At 38.0% G+C, this 18,958-nt stretch overlaps 1 protein-coding gene across 4 annotated transcripts in view; it reads right to left on the bottom strand.

Annotated features, from left to right (window-relative positions):
- Positions 1-18,958, bottom strand: part of DNAAF9 (dynein axonemal assembly factor 9) — a 79,866-nt gene that overhangs the window by 10,644 nt on the left and 50,264 nt on the right. For all 4 annotated transcript variants that reach the window (XM_075499470.1, XM_075499469.1, XM_075499472.1 and 1 more), the window contains 9 exons: positions 16,652-16,740; positions 16,316-16,414; positions 15,934-16,051; positions 13,995-14,083; positions 12,523-12,681; positions 9,725-9,850; positions 7,671-7,708; positions 852-987; positions 404-490 (listed from right to left, as the gene is read on the bottom strand). In XM_075499470.1, the coding sequence (XP_075355585.1) occupies positions 404-490; positions 852-987; positions 7,671-7,708; positions 9,725-9,850; positions 12,523-12,681; positions 13,995-14,083; positions 15,934-16,051; positions 16,316-16,414; positions 16,652-16,740 (941 nt within the window). The remainder of the gene's footprint in view (positions 1-403; positions 491-851; positions 988-7,670; positions 7,709-9,724; positions 9,851-12,522; positions 12,682-13,994; positions 14,084-15,933; positions 16,052-16,315; positions 16,415-16,651; positions 16,741-18,958) is intronic.

The raw sequence follows: 18,958 nt of genomic DNA, 5'->3' as shown, positions 1-18,958 counted from the left end.
GTTTTTTATGAATAATTGTTCTGCTAATAGCTAGACTGACATAGCAAGTTCATTCCAGTAAGGCTGAATAGCTGTCAGAATGAAATTACTCTAGTCATTATTGACCTCACCCATCCCAATCCTTCCCAGCTTATTCCCAGAGGGTTCTTTTCTATTCTTCTGAAAAGCAACAGTAATCTTGCCATTGATTTAAATGGTGTCCAGAAAGGATCTTTTTCCCCCATAAAAGGACAGCAATCGTGTATCTACTAAGAGTACTCATCAGCTCTCTTTTAAAAATGATTTACAAAGCTATTGCCTGTTCCAAATGAGTAGCCTTGAAAAATTATAAATTGTTAGTGAGACTTTTTAATCTTCAAGTTAATTAAAAAAATAGTTTTAATTTCTCAGTCTAGATACTTGCCAGCCAGGATACATTAAATATCGAGCTCTCATCATCTGAGGATTTGAAAAACTGCTTTCCGAGAGAATTAATTCAATATCCTCATTCCTATAAAAAGACAAAGATGAAGATTTTTAATTTTATAAGTTCAATAATACGGCCACTATCTGTATACTACTTAAATAAAACAGAATGTGTTAGTCACAGTAAAATTAAGAGTATTTTTCCCTTAGTATGACAGGAACAATACCATAAGTCATAGTCTGCAAACAAAAACATAAATTTCCTAATCCCTATATTTATATCACCATAAATGTAAAGGGAAGATGCCTTTTGCATGAGAAGCAAATAAGAAAAACCTGCATCTCCTTTGTACAAGTTACCACAGTAAAACAAGAGAATACAAGTTTCTAAGTGCATGTGTCCCATCTGCCAAAAGTGACAAATACTGGATAGTGATTAACATTACCTAGTTACAACTCCATTTTCTGCCAAGATGAATGAAACAGCAGGATTCGCTGCTCGGATAAGGCTCTGCAGCTGTATAAGGAGCGGATGCTTCTGCTCTGTAGCATGACTTGTGAAAACCACGTTACTCACTAGTCCTGTGTATGGAAATCAGAGGATAGTTTACAGAAGTCAGGTATGCAACAGTGCTAATAAACAATTAAGTAATATACCAGCCGTTCTTCTCTTATTTTCCTTCCACCTCACTACATTAACATTACTAAGGGGAAAAAAACCAACCAAACAAACAACAAAGACAAACAAGCAAGGAACTTCTCATCTCTTGCCTGCCCAGCAAAAAATCAGAAGCCCATCTAACCTCACACACGAACACTGTGGAATAACCAAATGCAGAATTATAGTTAACTATTTATTTTGCAACTGCATCTAGAGAGGGCAGCCAGCTCAGAAGCCCGTCCTGTCACAACCCGTAGACATGCAGGAATGATACCTCCTGAGGGAGACATCCCTTTTCAGTCACTGGAATGACTCAAGGGGAAAGAGGCAGGATGTTGTAATCTGTGGCTTCTTATGATTCAGTGAAAACAATCTTACAAAAAAAAAAAAAATTAAAAATTTAAAAACATGAACCTACCAGTACAGTGCCAGTCACTGAAGATTACTCGACTAATGAGGAAGGCCTGCTTTGCCAAAACACAGCTATACCAGGTCAAGACATTTTTCTTTCAATTAGTCCGTGTAACAGAAGCAATTTAGACTCAATTAATCAAAAGAATCAATTACTTAAAAGAATAAATTCATATGAGAATCAATTTGAGAAGGACTAGTTGAATAAAAAACACTAATGTTTAAAGCCTTTTGGCAAATTCAATACGTAGAAAGATAGGCTGAACAGCTAAAAAAAAGAAATCAGTGTTTTGGACTGTGACAGTTGCCACTTCCAAAAGCAAGAGAAGAGGGGTTTTTTTTTTGTCTCCATTTTTAAAGAAAGACCCTGAAATGGTATTCAGACAGCACGTCTGAAACCAAAAGGCATGAAAAAAGATAACAGAGAAAAAGAACAGGATGGTTTTTTGTCCCAAGCCCCAATTCCCAAAAAGACTCAGCTGTGGCACCAGAAAAGCAATTCCTTTTTCAGACTTAACAGTATCCCTTCACTTTGCACCTAGTGCCACCAATTTCATTGAAGAAACAGTTACTCTTCCTAAGCAAAAACTTTCCAAGATCTGAAGACGGCAACACAGTCTTCATGTTATACCTGTTGTCTTGCCAGGTATAAGACAAGTTTCCTGTTAAAGGAGAACCAACTGCTGCTACTACAGGCTGCCCAGGGAAGTGGTGGAGTCCCCATCCCTGGAGGTATTTAAAAGATGTGTAGATGTGGTGCTTAGGGACATGGTTTAGTGGTGGACTTGGCAGTGCTAGGTTAACAGTTGGAACTGATGACCGTAAAGGTCTTTTCCAACCTAAACGATTCTATGATTCTACTGCAGATGCCTCTGAAGGCAATCAGAAATAACACACCAACAATCACAGCCATCAAGCCTTGGGCACTGGAAGGCATCTCATTAAGGAAAAAATGCGAGATGACATATTGCAGTTATCATCCGACTAATTTCAGTGTTACAGGATCTCTGCTTTCCAGTTATATCAAGAAGACATTACATGAGAATGAATTTCAGCCCAGTTCCTCAAAGGGGTTGCAGCACCAACTCTTCCCGACTCCCCAGGATGTCAATATTGTCCAAAATGTGTAAGGAATGCTACCCTTTGCTCAAGATGTGCAGCTCATTTCAGACACTTTCCTGTAACTACAGGTACAGTGTAAGACAGAACAATAAACTCTTGACTATCCATGAATGATTGAACCAGGATGCATTTCCCCCACTCCCAACTCATCACCAAGTAAAGCAGAATATGTAACGAAGCTCACACCATGAACTGCTGCCTACAGTTATTCCTGATCTTTACAGAAGTCTTTAAAGTACACTAATCCTTGCAGAGGCTTCCTTACACAGACATTTCTATACCAAATTTTTCTGGGCTACTTACATTATACCATATGCTTCCAGTCACTGTTACTTGCATCACTGACCCTTTCAAGTTAGAATTTTAATAATAGCCCAAGCAAATTTCCATCATTAGTATTTCTCTTTTTTTAATCCCCCACAGAAGTTTCTGCTCCAATTTCAGAAACATCTAAGTTTTCTCCAATATACAGTTGCTCTTGAGAGAGACAGGGCGGGGAGAAGAACAGCAAGCATGCTTAGAAATTTAAGTCACACGCATGCTTGAAATTATTATGTAGATCATGCAATTAAGATGAAAAGTATGAATAAGCTAATCAACAACCACCACACTGTGGGTGTGCTACGCACGCAGTGGGGTTTTTCCTTAATATCCCCAAACTTGATATTGATTTAAAAGTTTAATTAAAAACATAGTTATACTTTCTGTGAAGTTGGCACACAACAATAAAAAGGCTGTATAACACAAACGCTACAAAACATGTATTCCAGGTAGAAGCACTATGCCCTGGAGAGAATAGGTAATTGTCAAGGACTCAGCTGGCAAAGCTTAAAGAAAAAGATTCAAGGAATGAAATATCTAGCAAATCAGAAACCTATGCATCTTTCCTCACGCTCCTCACCCATACACTTTCTCCATCACTCCCCACTTCGTTTTCGCTTGTCTAAGGGGAACAGCTTTTGGGCACTAGCTGTCATTCCTGCTTGTAAACTCCCACACAACCTTGGAAGTAACAGAAGACTGCTCAGAGCCTGGGGAACCTGCAAGCTTTGGCTCTGCACACATCTATGCATAAATCTTGTAGGTGCCAGTATCCCACAAAACCTGGCCCTGGGTTAGCAGGCAACAGTCCTTGATATCGAACTGACCGACAGGTAGGATAATCCAGAAGAAAAATAGCTTTCTGAGGACTGGAAGATGCCTACGTAGCTTTAGTAACAAATAATTTTGACCTTTTCTATTTAAATTGTCACTGGCATCTCGGTTTCTACTGCATTTTGAAGACCACCCAGTTTTGTTTAATTCCTTATGTGTAAATAAGGAATCATCTAAAGATGAAAACTCATCTTTCTTTAGATGAAATTCATCTAAAGAAAAAAATCTTTGCAGTCTGGGGAACAGTATGTTCAATAGCAGCAGTAAAGAAACAGGAGGCATAGATTAAAAATACATATTTTTATATGTTTGGGGTTTTTTTTTTTGTTTGTTTGGTTTTTTTTTTAAACACAAAAATAATGGATCCTCTTTGCTCCCAAATGTACAATCAACCCAAAGAGCGGTGGTGAATGGAGTTAAATCCAGTCGGTGGCCGGTCACAAGCGGTGTTCCCCAGGGCTCTGTGCTGGGGCCAGTTCTGTTTAATATCTTTATCAATGATCTGGACGAAGGGATCGAGTGCACCCTCAGTAAGTTTGCAGATGACACCAAGTTGGGTGGGAGTGTTGATCTGCTGGAGGGTAGGCAGGCTCTGCAGAGGGATCTGGACAGGCTGGATCGATGGGCCAAGGTCAATTGTATGAGGTTCAACAAGGCTCAGTGCTGGGTCCTGCACTTGGGCCACAGCAACCCCATGCAACGCTACAGGCTTGGGGAAGAGTGGCTGGAAAGCTGCCTGGCAGAGAAGGACCTGGGGCTGTTGGTCGACAGCCGGCTGAATATGAGCCAGCAGTGTGCCCAGGTGGCCAAGAAGGCCAATGGCATCCTGGCTTGTATCAGCAATAGCGTGGCCAGCAGGACCAGGGCAGTGATCGTGCCCCTGTACTGGGCACTGGTGAGGCCGCACCTCGAATGCTGTGTTCAGTGTTGGGCCCCTCACTCCCAGAGAGACATTGAGGGGCTGGAGCGTGTCCAGAGAAGGGCAACGGAGCTGGGGAAGGGTCTGGAGCACAAGGCTGATGGGGAGCGGCTGAGGGACCTGGGGCTGTTTAGCCTGGAGAAAAGGAGGCTGAGGGGAGACCTCATCGCTCTCTACAACTGCCTGAAAGGAGGGTGTAGAGAGGTGGGGTCGGTCTCTTCTCCCAAGTGACAAGTGATAGGACGAGAGGAAATGGCCTCAAGTTGCGCCAGGGGAGGTTTAGACTGGATATTAGGAAATTTTACTTCACTGGAAGGGTTGTCAAGCATTGGAACAGGCTGCCCAGGGAAGTGGCTGAGTCGCCATCCCTGGAGGTATTTAAAAGACGTTTGGATGAGGTGCTTAGGGACATGGTGTAGTGGTGGGCTTGGCAGTGTTAGGTTTACGGTTGGACTCGATGATCTTAAAGGTCTTTTCCAACCTATACGATTCTGTGATTCAACAATGGTGATGTCTTAATCTGTAAAACAACTTCATGTACAACACAAGAGATGCCAATGACACCTTAGACTAGTAAGGTGTCATCTTACAGCTTCTGTGCAAGAAATAAAAATAAATAATTAAATTAAAAAAAAAATTGAGAGGCATATTTGGAAGGAGTGAGACAAAAGGAAATTACTGCACACTCATGGTGGCAAGAATTTTTTTTTTTTAAGTTTAAACAAGCATGCAAGGGAGAGACCAAACAAAACTGCTAACGTTGGTCACTCTGCTCAAGGCTTTATCAGTTCTCCCTGATCTTCATCTGTTTCTGTTAGTCTGTGGCTTTCCAAGCAGAAAGTGTCATGTCATGTTGTCAAATGATGTCATGTTGATCACGTGCACAGGTACCCTTTCAGAAAGCCACACAATAGAAGGGACCCAGAAAGCAGCAGCAAAAGGTTAACCCTACTCGGTCCCAAAATTTGCAAGATAGTTATGTGGACAAGCTAACCACCCAAAAGTCTGATTAATTCCGACTTGCCTCTACCCATATTTGCCTTGTCTTATACCTGCATTGCAAGTTTCTGTTTCCAGATTTGTGCAACGCCCATTACGACATGGCATTGGCCCACTGATGCTACAGTAACACAAACAATATTACTGGGGTGCGTGACAAAAAAAAAATCAATTAGGACAAATACCTCTCACAGTGAATGTCTCATTAAATATTGCTATTGTTGCACCAGAAAAGAATTCTCAATTATGCAGAAGTAAATTCTCTACTATACATGTGATATAATTTTGCATTTGTCTGGAAAGTTTAAGAGTGTACCACATCTCAGTTCAAAGCATACTTTTCCTCCTAAAACTTTTTACACAAAAAATGCCCCTATTCATGGGAAACAATTTGCTTTGCACGAATAGACCTCTAGGCTATCTAATGTCACATTTTGTATCTGAAAACTAGATGACAAAACCTTGCAACATGCAGAAGTAATTCACTGCCAGAACAACATTCTTCTAACCTCTGGTATTTTTCCTTCTTTCAGTGTTTGGACCATAGGAAAATTAGCTATACTTGTCCTAAGCATTTTCTAGTTCCTCCTTGAACAATGACAAATTCTTACCCAATCAGGTACGTACAACTGCACTTCAAAAAAATATAGCTTTAAGTTTTTTTTTTTTATTCTGTCATAAAACAAAGAGGCATGCTTGCACTCTTAACTTCTCAGTAGTTATTGATACTTCGTTATATTCTTAACTCTTAACATTCTCCTGCTCTCTTCAATTTCACCCATGGCTATAATCATGATAGTTATCTATTGGTCAGTTCCCCAGTTTGGAGCATCAACATTTTTCTGCAAATAAGAATAAAGTAGTGATTTATATAATAGCACCTACATACTTTCCAGCTTGTTCACAACTTCATTCTTTTGGGCTTCCTTCACACATGAATAGGAGGAGGCATAATTCTGGCAGGAAAACAGAGCACTACAGAGTCTAAATAGCCACAAGAAAAGTGCAGCATCCTACTCTGACAACTGCATTTAAATACAAACAGAAAAATTACAGTCCTGCAGTTCACTTGGGAAGACATGAGCATAAGATCAGAAAGTCACGCTGCAGTAACTGTGGTCCGACACGACTTAAAAAAAAAAATAGTACCTCAACTGTCATCGGTCTATCCAATTTCAGGCTGAGCTTATAGCCTGCCTAAAATAAAGATTATCTGACTGGAGAGATCTGTTCTCATATATACACACACCACATGTACTGGTCTTAACGGTGTGAATCAGCTATACAACTGTTAGGAACAACTACAGAGGTGCTACAGTCGAGTTTGCTTCTTCTCTTGAAAACATAAAGAACTTATTTGATGATAGGTCAGGAAGGATGATATCCTCTTATGCCAACAGCTGCTCTAAGTTCCAAGCCTGAACAAGGAGGAGGATGAAGTCAATGATTCATTTCAGAGTCAGGATATAAAATTAAATATACAGGTAAGAAACAGTTCTGCAAGTGAGCTTTTTTGTCTGCTGCAATGTCAAATGAACCCTGCAAGGATCCTCCACACCGCATTAAGAAGAGGATATGGGGAATAAGGTAACCAGTTCATTTTTCCCTTTCTAAAACAGCAGAAATGAAAGGAGAGCTCCATTTCCCCATGCCTCCCCCAAAGAGGATGAAACTCAAATCCAATCCATTTTGCTCCTAGATTAACAACACAGCACGAGTTACAACAGTTCAAGATAAGCAGTTTAACTCATGGTCTTTGGAAACCCATCCTCCAGATGAGGACAACCAGAATGCATCATGCTCCAGATTCTTACATCTTCTCCGTGCGCCTATGGTGTCTAATAATGTAGGCAGAGAAAGATTGTTCTGCACAGATGGTTCTTACCTCCAAGAGTTTATCATGATCCTTTGACTATATGCATTTACAACGTATTTATTTGGCCATATGGCTCAGCTACTTGTTCTGTATAGCTCAAAGTCAAGAAAAGTGACACATACCTTGTGAACACTGGTCCAAGAACTTGGGAAAAAGAAGCCTAAAAAAACCAGAAGTTTGTATATCAAGAATGGATATTATTATTTAAGTAAAGCATTTGCATTCATTTGGACACTGACAGCTAGCAACTTCCTATCCAACCCATTTTCACGTTTCTTTTCCTCAATCCATACAACGAACATCCCCACAGTTTATGTCTTTCAGGAGTTCTTCCCCAAAAATTGTTTTGTGGATGGTTTTAATTCTTTAATGGATGTAAGAACTAATTACCACCACGCAATCTATTCTGTATTCTAGGAACTCAGAAAGGTTACTATTTAAACAATAGGAATTTTAAGCTTGCCCTAAAGAATTGTGCCTTCCAAACATGGTGGGAACTCTTCCTGGAAAGATTGTATGTACATAATGCTTTCTGTACATATTGTACCGATTTCTGGTACTGTGTCAGACAAGCGACAATTATTTTTATGAGCTTTATCATGCACACAAAAGCTCCAGAGATAGTACCTCATCTGTCCCACTTCAACTACCTCTCTGCTGCCCTGGCTTGCTATTCAACACAGGGAAGAGCTTCATCCTAGGCTCATGAAAGAGCTAGATCTCTACAGTAATGAACTTTGAGACAAGAAATGGTTTTGATTTTCTTGACTGCAAAAGTTTCAAGTCAGACATTAAAAATCACTCTTCTCGATTCTCACAGTGAAATCGTCAAAGCTTCCCAACTGAAAGATTTGTCATTGGCAGTATGTGGCTACTTGGTAAGTTCTTATCAGAAGAAACTTCAAAGTGAGACACAAATAGTCTACAGCATAGGCTAAGCCTCTTCCTTCAATTGCTACTGCACTTCAGGAGACAAACAATGTTAGTCAAAGGATTGCAGGCCACTGCTGCTATAAATACTACTCAGTACCATGACCAGTAACACGTTGGCAAGTTAAAAAAAAAAAAACAACAAAAAAAAACCAACCTAGGAATGGAACTTGTCTTTCCTATAGTTATGGAAAGAACAAGTTGAAACAGCACTCCAGCATCAATTCAACAATATTTTATGAAATCTTTGTTATTTATTTACAGTGTTTGTCATGGAGACAAAAAGAAGCTGTAAGGTAACGTCTATTTATTGACTAGTGCAAAGCACGAGAAGCATATTGGTTAGTGTTTTAAAAATACCTAGGAAGTTTAAGGAATGCACTTTTGTAAAGTGATTGGGCAGTTCACCTCTAAGCTGTGATGCACCGAGTTTTATCACAAATAGCAGCAATGTGAAGAACTGTGAAAATTGTAACTGCTTTATCTTACTTTTATCAAATCAGCTGCAAGGCATAATTGCAAAATTTAAGTATCATAATTTTACAGATAGGTCCATGAAATTAGTTCCATATTTGTTGAAGTGTGGATCACATACATATACTATGAAACAGCAACCTTACTATACTGTTTTAAAATGTCAGTGACTTGGCTTTGCTACTGTTTCCTCCCCACCCTGCCTCTGCAGTAACCCAGGATATCAGATTTTAATACTTGCAATGCTTTTGCTTCCGTTCTTTGTCATTCCTTTCCACTAAATTTGGGACTGCTTCCCCTAAGTTCCGTATCTTAAATCCGTAAAGTCTTCATTTAATATCCAAAAGTAGTGACACAATCAATAACCCAAACTGACATGCACGTCTCAATTTTTAGTCATACTTACAAAAAGATCATAAGAAAAAGAATGAGTTAAAAAGCACATGAGGGGACAGTCGACTGTCCTGATTTTACAAAGTCCTTAGCCAGAGTATACACATTTAAGCAGTATGCTAACGACAATCTTTGTTTATTCTTCCACAAGCTAAACTTTTATTAATACTATATAATTATATACCTAGTGGAAATCAAGTATCATCCTTATAAACCAAACAGCACTTCAAAGTTCATGCAAGATGGATTACCTAGCAGTTTTATGAGCTATAAGACAGTGCAATGGCATTTAACCACCATATATCTCTAGTTATTATAAAAGTGATCCCATAAACTTACATATCTATTTTCAAACTAGTCAAAATATTTTAAAGTATACCTATGTTCCATATAGCAACTCAGTGGCTCTACACAAGTATTAACTGCTCCAATGATGAAAGCCGACTTCACATCTGGGTCAGGATGAGTTTGCAGAGCCTGTACAACATCAATAACATCACTATATCTGTAAGAAAACAGAATGAAATATGGTTTCAGAGAAACAGAATGACATATTTCAACATCTCGTAAGAAATCAATTGCTTGCAAGAAGGTTAGATTTCTAAAAAAGCCTACCAAAATAGTTACAAAGCAGTGCAAAACTTGATAAATCCAGACAAATTAAGCAGACTGCAAGTAACATTAGAAATAAATTATTGACAACTGCAGAGAAACGCAGTATAAACTTTGCACTGAACAACTGAAAAGTCTGGCTTTCAGGAAGCACAAAAAGCATAATGTAAACACAAGCATGTTTATGCCTACTGCAAAGCATATTAAGTGCTATTCAAGTAAAAAAAAGAAATTAAAAACCAACACCTCTCACTTCTCAGCATCCCAATTTAAACATGCTTCTATAATTAGCACGTCCATTATTTATCAGTACTCCAGACACTGCTCTATTATACTTCTGTATGATAACAAAGTTTGGGTGAACCTGAGTTTTTATTCCAGATATTTATGTCTCAGCCAGTTACAGCCTTCTCTCAAAACTGTATTGTCAGTTATCGGTTATTTAGAGAACTCCAACTACTTTAAAGCTGTCTATACCAACACTCAACTACTCAGAAAAGAATGGAAAACCTATAATTAACCACTCCTGAAGCCAGTGCTGCTACCAGAACATCAGTTACTTTGTACATCACTGAGCTTTATACCATCCTACTAACGTTAAGAAAAAAAAAGTATCTCACTCAAACATGGAAAAAAAAAATCATGCTTTTTAGCACTATCAGAATGGACCACAATGAAGAAAATGCTAAGCTCCATATATATGCCCTTAGTGAAAAAGATGAACACTTGGTAGCCTGGGAACCAAAACCGTTGCAGCCAGATTAGGGCAGTACTTCCCTCAAGCTAGTTTGTGTTACCTGCTACTGACTCAGACAAAGAGCGGGCAAACTTACTGGAGACGATACTAGTTCAAGTGCTACACGTGAGGTGGAAACGTCAAACAGAGATAGCTCAGTGGCTTCACCTTTACACCACAAAAAACCTGACATTTATCCAAAACACGTTAATCAGTCTTACTTCAATATCTCCTGCTGTATCGAGTGAATAATCGAGTGAATATCGAGTATTTTTGACAGCCTGCTTTCTGCTGGCAGTTTAAGGGGTCACTATCTTTACAGGGCTGTTCATTTTGAAGTACAGAGAGTCAAAACATACCATATAAGAAGTGTTGTGCAAAAATCACACAAATATTTATTTGGACAACACCTCACATGCATGCAATATTGCCTCTCTTTCTTCATATCGTTTATCAACTGGAACTTTGAAAGTTTGTATCACATTTTTTGTAGCTAGTACTGCTGAAAGATCAAAGCAAGGACTACCAGAAATGCAAAGACAAAGCAAGCATCTATGCACACAAAGATGCTAAACACTTGGGAAAAAAGCAAAGATTGATTCTTATGCTTACTGTAGCACCCTCGTTCTCTGTTTAAAAAATTCAGTAAGAGTCACAGTAGCTTAGGCTTTTAAGTTTCTATTTGGAGGAAAAAATATTGCAAGCTGAATGGACCACTGAATTATGGAAACTATGAATTTATTTATTAAAGATTCTCTAGCAGTCACTGATCTTTCAAAAGTTTAAGGTACTGTAAGCACTGGAGAGATATAATTATAATCTTTATGGCACACCGTATCACACTTCCTAAAATTAATTTCTATTCTGAAGCAACTTAAATTAAAACTTACCAAAACATACTCAGTCACCTAATGCTTTAAAGACAGTAAGTCTTCCTCTGAAAGAAATAGGGAGGTGCTCCATCCCCATTTTTCATCAAAATGATTTTAATATTTTAGCAAATTTTCAAAGAAAATTATACATGAAAGGTAGAGTGAGAACTCAGCTAACAAGCTTTTCTGCATTCTGTAAAAAGTTGTGCATTTATTCCATGTTTTTTTGTTTTGTTATCAGCAAAATACATGTCTGTTGGGAAAAATTAGCAATAATTAATTTGTGTACTAACAGGGACTACAACACAACACTCCCTCTAAATATTAAGATAACACTATAGCAGGTAATGTTCAGTAATACTCACCTGCAGCTCTGGAGTGCAACTTGCAACACAGTCCCAAGCTATCTCTGCTCTATTGCCCTCATCTAAATCTATGGCTTTAAAAACAGACAACCGGTACTCCAGCAGTCTTTAAAGACCGATAACCAGCATGAAGAACTCTCACCAGCCTTTGAAGGGCAAACACCTCTCTATCTAGGACCTCCGGGGAAGGGGGAACAACCAAAACCAAACCACACACAGCTGCACCAATAAAGTGCCATTTAACAATGGTCCAAGATGCAGTTGGAAAGGGCAAGAAAACTTCTTTAGAGAAGCCAAAAATCACAGTCAATCTCCTAAATAGGGAAGAACCACCAAATGCAGTCCTTTCTTCCATGTGATTGAAGGAAGACCACGGACACCTTTTTTCCAATGCAACAAGCAATAAAATTAACAGGTTGCAGAAAAGCCGAGTTTCGTACATACGTAAAACAGAATTTAGAGAGTACCACACTTTAGCACAGATATTTGACTGCTTCAGAGTGATGGGAAAGTTTAAAAATGCCTTGGAAATAAGAAGGGAACAGAAAATCCCTTACTCTACGCAACAGTTTAAACAGTTTCAAACATTTACCCTTGCAGGACCACTAAGAGACGCTTGCTCTTTTTAGCATAAGCGGACTGACGGATGCTGTGGTTTTGCTGAGCCTCCAGGACACTGGAGAGGTAACGCTGGAAGTGGGTTGCACTGAAACATTCAGGACTATCCATAGTTTGCCGATAAACTATCCACCTAAACAACAGAAAACAAGGAAAGAAGTTAATGTTCTATGACATAAGATTTCTGTTTTCTTTTTATTTTGAACCAACAGACCAAAAATAAATTTGACAAGCCCTAAGCGTCTCATACCACATGGGAAAGAGGAATTTACTTGGCTTTCTATTGTTTCCAGCATAAGCACATTCTTTACATTACTGCCAAAAGGTTTTGTGGTTTTTTGTTGTTGTTTTTTAATAAAACAATGTTCAACAACTTCTTCAAAGCAGCATATCATATGAGTAATTCTGATCTTTGTTAGGATGCAGTAAACAAAAATTATATGAATCCAATTCAAAAGACTCTCGGCATGGAAATATTTCACTGCAAAAATAAAAGTAACAATGACATTTGCAGGAAAACATAATGAAATGTATTATTACAGAACATTCAAAAGTCACCTTACATGTTTGCCCTAAAACCAGAACCACAAAACCATTCTGAATCAACTTGCTAGTATCAAAACACTGAGTTAAAAGTAATACAAAAAACCAGTCCAGCACATTACTAAGATTAACTGCTAAGGTGTTTGGCTGTAAGATTTAAAAGGATAAGAACTTCCTTTTTTGATTTTCCAGAAGCTGTATCAACACACAGAACAGCAAATTCCTGCAGTAGATCTATCTTATTGCCATACAATAGATGTCCTGAATATATCTCCTGCTACTGTAAAATAGAAACCAGGCCAGATTAAAAACGATGCTGTAGCAAGGACTGTTAGTACAGTCTTTTCTCCAAGAAAAATGCAAGTTAGACTCACTACCACAAGTCAATAAATGGAAGCTCTTCACCCGTTTCCTTCAAGTTGCAACGACTTCCATACTTGCTGAAGGCAGGATTCATTTGGCCCTTCTAAGATTATTCTTAACCGCTGGTAGCGTCAGTGATAGTTCCAGACACACATCATATATCCACAGTGATACCTGTGGTATTCTTAATATGGAATATCAACAAAGAAATCTCCTGTGCTGTTTTTCTTGTCTAAATGTCTAAAATCTAAGGGCAAATCTACTTGGCATAACACAGTTAAATGAGATACCTGACCTGAAGTAATAGAACTGAAGTAATATACCCTACCCTACACTGTGCTACGTAGAACTAGTTAAGGTGCCTCATAGTATTTACTGAATTTATTCTTATAACACACCTGTTTACAAATTAGAAACTGGGATATTAAAAAAAAAAAAAATTAAGTGAAACATTGATAGTTTCATTTCCTTCACGCTGAGTAGTTCTTTGGTGATTAGTATAACCACTGTTTTGGCCTGTAAAACCAGAACTATACAAACCTTCCGTGCTCCTTGCTAAAAGTTACAAGAAAAGCGCATAGATCACTGCAGCGACATCCCGGAAGACCAGTTATAATGGTGATGACCACCTAAAACACAGGGAACAGATAAGAAGGGGGGCAACTTGAACACTAGAAATGAGCTACAACAATTGCACACACGTAAGGCTCTCTATCTTGATAAAATCTTAAGTCTAACCCAAAATTAAGTGACACTAACCACAGAAACAGCAAGATAGTGTGGAACTGTCATTGTGTTTACGCAATTACTCAGATATGCATCATTTTAGAAAGATGCATTTTCTCTTGGTTTTCACACCTTAAATACAGTGAAAGGATAATTAACAAATACAGCAAACAGTATTATCAAAACCTTTACATCAAAATCTAGTCTGCAGTGGAAGTATTAATGCAAATGTCAGACAAAACACTGCAAGACACCAAACAGGTTATGTTTCCTACGATGAAAAGGGTACATTCAAATACACGGAACAGTATTTGAGCAAAATGGTTCAAAAAGCGATGGTGTGTGTCAAACAGCCTTGTCAAACCCAAAGAGCAACTCTAGGTTTCTGATACTTAACCGAGCATGCTATACACAAAATTTATTCCAGCAAAGCTGCATTTTGAGTAGGATGGGCAAGAGGCTGCACAATAACAGCTCTAACACACCAACAGCTTTTCCGCATAAAGCGCCTCTGTTTCCATTATGTGTATTTCTTGTGGTATTTAGAGAGGGATCATAGTGAAGAAACACTGGTAAGAAGTCAGAGCATATCTCTAAAGTATATGGATATAGTTCTACACTATATACTGGAGTGTGCTACAGAAGTAAGCAAGTGAGCTCTGGAGGAAACACAACTAAAACAACTCTGTCCTGCGCTGCACTTAAATTATGTCAGTGGTAATCAGCCATCACACTGCATATTATCCGGTTACTAACAAATTACCTCTTCCAGTTTCTACATGATATTTGAAGATACCCATCTGCAGACTATTTGTATCCTATCCTCAAAATCACTGTCGGATGCTCACAGAAAATGAGTATTCATGATAATAGATATAGAGAAGTAAGTCAGAAAAATCAGAGGTACTAAGTTTGCGTGTTTTATAGAATTTGGTATGAAAGTTATAGAAAGATTTTTCTTTTTTTTTTTTTTAAACATACACAAACCCACTTAAACTAACCTTAAAAACAGATTTTAAAACATTAATAAAGGTTTATTAATTAATAATTTAAGTGTCAGTATGGTCTCTGAACTGGATCCCAGGAAATAAGGCTGCCACCACATTGCAATATTCAAAGAGAAAGACTATATTCCTGCTGCTTTGACCTTCTTGCTTACAGCAGATTTCAAATGCTGGAAAGTTACAAGGAAATATTTTCCCTGAAAAATGCTATTTAAAGCACTCCTTAAGTTTGACAATTGTTATTGCCCCTATAGAGAACTGAGTGTTCTACAGATAATATCAGCAAATGTTAAATATCATGTGCTACCTCTATGCTATTTAAAGGACTTTTATGTTCCAGAGAACAATTCAGTTAAATTATTCAGCAATTCATAAAAACAAGCTACTGCTTTAGGGCTAACTCTCTCTGGACATTAGAGAAAACTGTTCACTTGAAGATCTATGCCTCATTTTCTGCCTCTATTTTATCAGGCTGAAGGGCCATTAGCCATTATCTTCCAAAAGATTGTTTAAATGAAAAAAAAATGTAAGTAATGTAATCAGGAAAACAGGGCAAAGCAATTTATTCTAGGAAACTGAGTTGAAGCAAGTTCAGCGTGAACTGATGGTATTGGAGGAGGCAGCAGAGAGCACGGTTAAACATACATCAGTACTTTACTGCATTGCCTGCAACAGAAGTAACGACAGACAGAATATTTGCTAAATATTCTATACTAGGGATAGGAAGTATTGTTGGGTTGCTTCCTTACCTTATCAGTTTCTGCTTTGCTATCAGGAATGATTTCTGACTGTTGCAATAAAATAGGAAGATGTGCTCTCATTATTGGCTCGTGACTGACGCTGCTGACAGTAAAATGTTGCACAAACCTTTCAAAAAAAAAAAAAAGTTTTATTTTCTTACAATCAAGACCAAAAGACTTCATTCATATAAATATTTGGGAAATTACTAAAATAAGATTGTTAAAAGGTCAAACAGAGGCTTCCTAGAGAGGAAATAATTAATCTCAGAATATCTAGAGTGAAGACAGAGTTATTAAATAAGCAATTTTTAGAAGAGTATTACATATACCAACATATTTTTGTATTATTTCTGACAAAATGGATCCCTCGAAAACAAAAATAATTTCTTACCTCTCTAACTCTGGAAGGGCAGCAGATATTTTCAGCTCCCTGCATCTTTCCCCAGAAGGAAAAGACAAGGCATTAAATAGCTTCTGAACACTGGAATGCCTAAAACAAGCAAATCAATTAATTGGTTAGTTAAAAAAGAAACCTAGAAATTTATCTTCTTTAAACCAGATGGCTACATATTACCTAGTAAAAAAAAAAAATAAAGTGAGTGTTGCACTAAGAATGCAACAATTCCTTTTTGAATGATTATCAAAATCTTCAGTGAGCGACAGTGTTTTTCTGATTGTAGCACACAGTTAATGTATAATTACACTGGAGTAAGTGGCATGAACTTACAGTCTCTTTTGTTCCACAGACAAGAATTCTTCCTGGACAACCCTTAAAGATAATCCTGAGTTTGTCTGGTTTTGCCACGAAGAGAAAACCTGGAACAAACCAGACCTATGCATAAGCGTCACTATTTTGCAAAATTTGTTTTGAATTTGTTTAGGAATTGTTTTTGTTCACCTAAAAAAAAATACATGCATTTTAACTAGCCATTAAATATTTCACAATACTGGGTTTGCTGCAAGAATTCAAAATATGGAAGAAGTCTCCACAAACCAGATTTTGTAAGCTTCTCTTTGGCTAGACTGGAACTGCTTTAAGAAGTAACTTCACTGAAATGGTCTAGTTTTCCCCCCATCTTCATAGCTGGGAAAAAATCCTAGGAAAAAAGTTTACCCACCAAAGTAACAGTAACATTCACGTGTATCTTTTAGTTATAGCATATGCTAGGTATTTATAGTCCAACTGCAGTGCAGCAGGAACTGAATTAATGTAAGTCTTAATAACTATTAATATAATTTAAGCAGTATTGTAATTTTCATGAAGTAAGATCGCAGCAATCGTTTCTAGAAATTTAAGAAAAACTCTGTTCCTTCACAAAAGAAAAGGGAGCCCTTCATTTCTCTAGGGAACAGTGTTTTGGCTCGCATCCTATTGCTCTAGCCAAGTCACATTAATATGAATGGCACTCTGAACCTAGAAATCAGATTCAGATGAATCACACAGTCATTTAAGTGTTCGGTATTTCCCTTCTTTTAATAAGTAAAGGCAACAGCCATTGTCATTTTTCACAATAATTTGCTGCAAGACAAAACAACTGAGGGGGGAAAGACTGCTTTCCATTAACAAACCGGCATCCTAAACACAAGGGTACTGAGATAAAAAACATCAAAATAAAATAAAAATAAAATAAACTCTTGATATTAACAAAGACAATATTGCTTGTGCAGAAGGATCCATGCAACCAAACAAATAACCACTTCAAAACACATATAAGAGGCTAAGGAAAATGCCTACAAGGAATGGAAAGAAGGACTGGTCAACAGAAAATTGTATTCTTTAGAAGGCAAAGGGCTAGGGATAAACTGAAAACGCAAGTCAGACTGAGACAGAACTCCAAGGAAATAAATCGGTCCTTTTTAAATAACTTAATGAACTTTTAAAAAAAGAGCTGCTATGGCACTGGAGAAGGTGAAGAAAACCAGAGAAATCAACACATCCCAAAGCCTAAGCAAGTTTTCCTCCACCACCAATTACAGTGAGGATACGACAGGTACTGTCCTGTCTTCGCAGGATCTGCAAACCAGATTCCAGTTCTGTGTGCTCAAAACCTTGCCACTGTCTCAGTTACAAGGAATTTAATACACTCAGATCTGGAGGAATGGGTAATTGCCATTCCCTATTTCAAGGAGGCTTGGAATAATTAAAGCATAGGTCCAGTAAGCAAGGTATCATGCCATAGGACTGTAGAAGAGTAAAACTAGTACCTACATTTTAGTGAATTTTTGTAACTACTGGTCTGTAGAATGACTATTACATCTGTGCGACTTCAATGGCATGCAGACTTTCAGAAAAAGTTTTGGAGGAAATCAATAAATACCTGCAGGCAAATACTAACAACATACAATATATTTCCATGGCTTACACAATCAGGTACACTTGATCTTATGAGTAGTTTTCATTCATGAGATAACATCTTCAAGACAAAAGACATGTTTCATCTACTTGAACTCGAGCAAAGCAAGTGGTATGGTGCCAGATGAGAAACTGTTAAACTGCAGAAACTGAAGCTCAGTATAGAACTGTTTGGCAAAAAGCTAACTCAAAGGAGGACTGGAATAAATAGGACCGAAAAAAAGCAGCCGAAGGCTGGGGACATTCACCAGCACAGTTGCTTAGGAAATGTCCCGTGACACCTTTTGCAATTAATTTGGCATAGACAGAAGTGAATTGACAGCATTTTGGGGAACTAAGTTGGGAGACAGTCTACACAGCATTGAGATGCTTCATAGCAAAAATAGATCTAACTGTAAGAATGGAAGAAAGAGAAAGAAAAATAGGAGGAAGGTAAGTACGAGCACAAAAATAGGAGGAAGGCAAGAATGAGCACACAAACATTTCTAGAATCAGCTAGAGTATGGGGGGGTAGCAAAGGAGAAAGGACCTGAAGGAGTTCCTCAAAAAATGAGCACATCTATTAATTCAAGGCAGCAGGGAAAAGTAAAGGCAAACCAAGGGTACCTCTGAACATTTTCAGAACAGAGAACTATTATCACCCTGTACAAGAAACAAATCTCAGATACTACACACAGTTTG

Source organism: Mycteria americana, chromosome 4 (genome assembly GCF_035582795.1).
Source record: "Mycteria americana isolate JAX WOST 10 ecotype Jacksonville Zoo and Gardens chromosome 4, USCA_MyAme_1.0, whole genome shotgun sequence".
NCBI lineage: Eukaryota > Metazoa > Chordata > Aves > Ciconiiformes > Ciconiidae > Mycteria > Mycteria americana.
The sequence above is the reverse complement of the archived record's forward strand: the minus strand, read 5'-3'. Positions and strand labels throughout refer to the sequence as shown.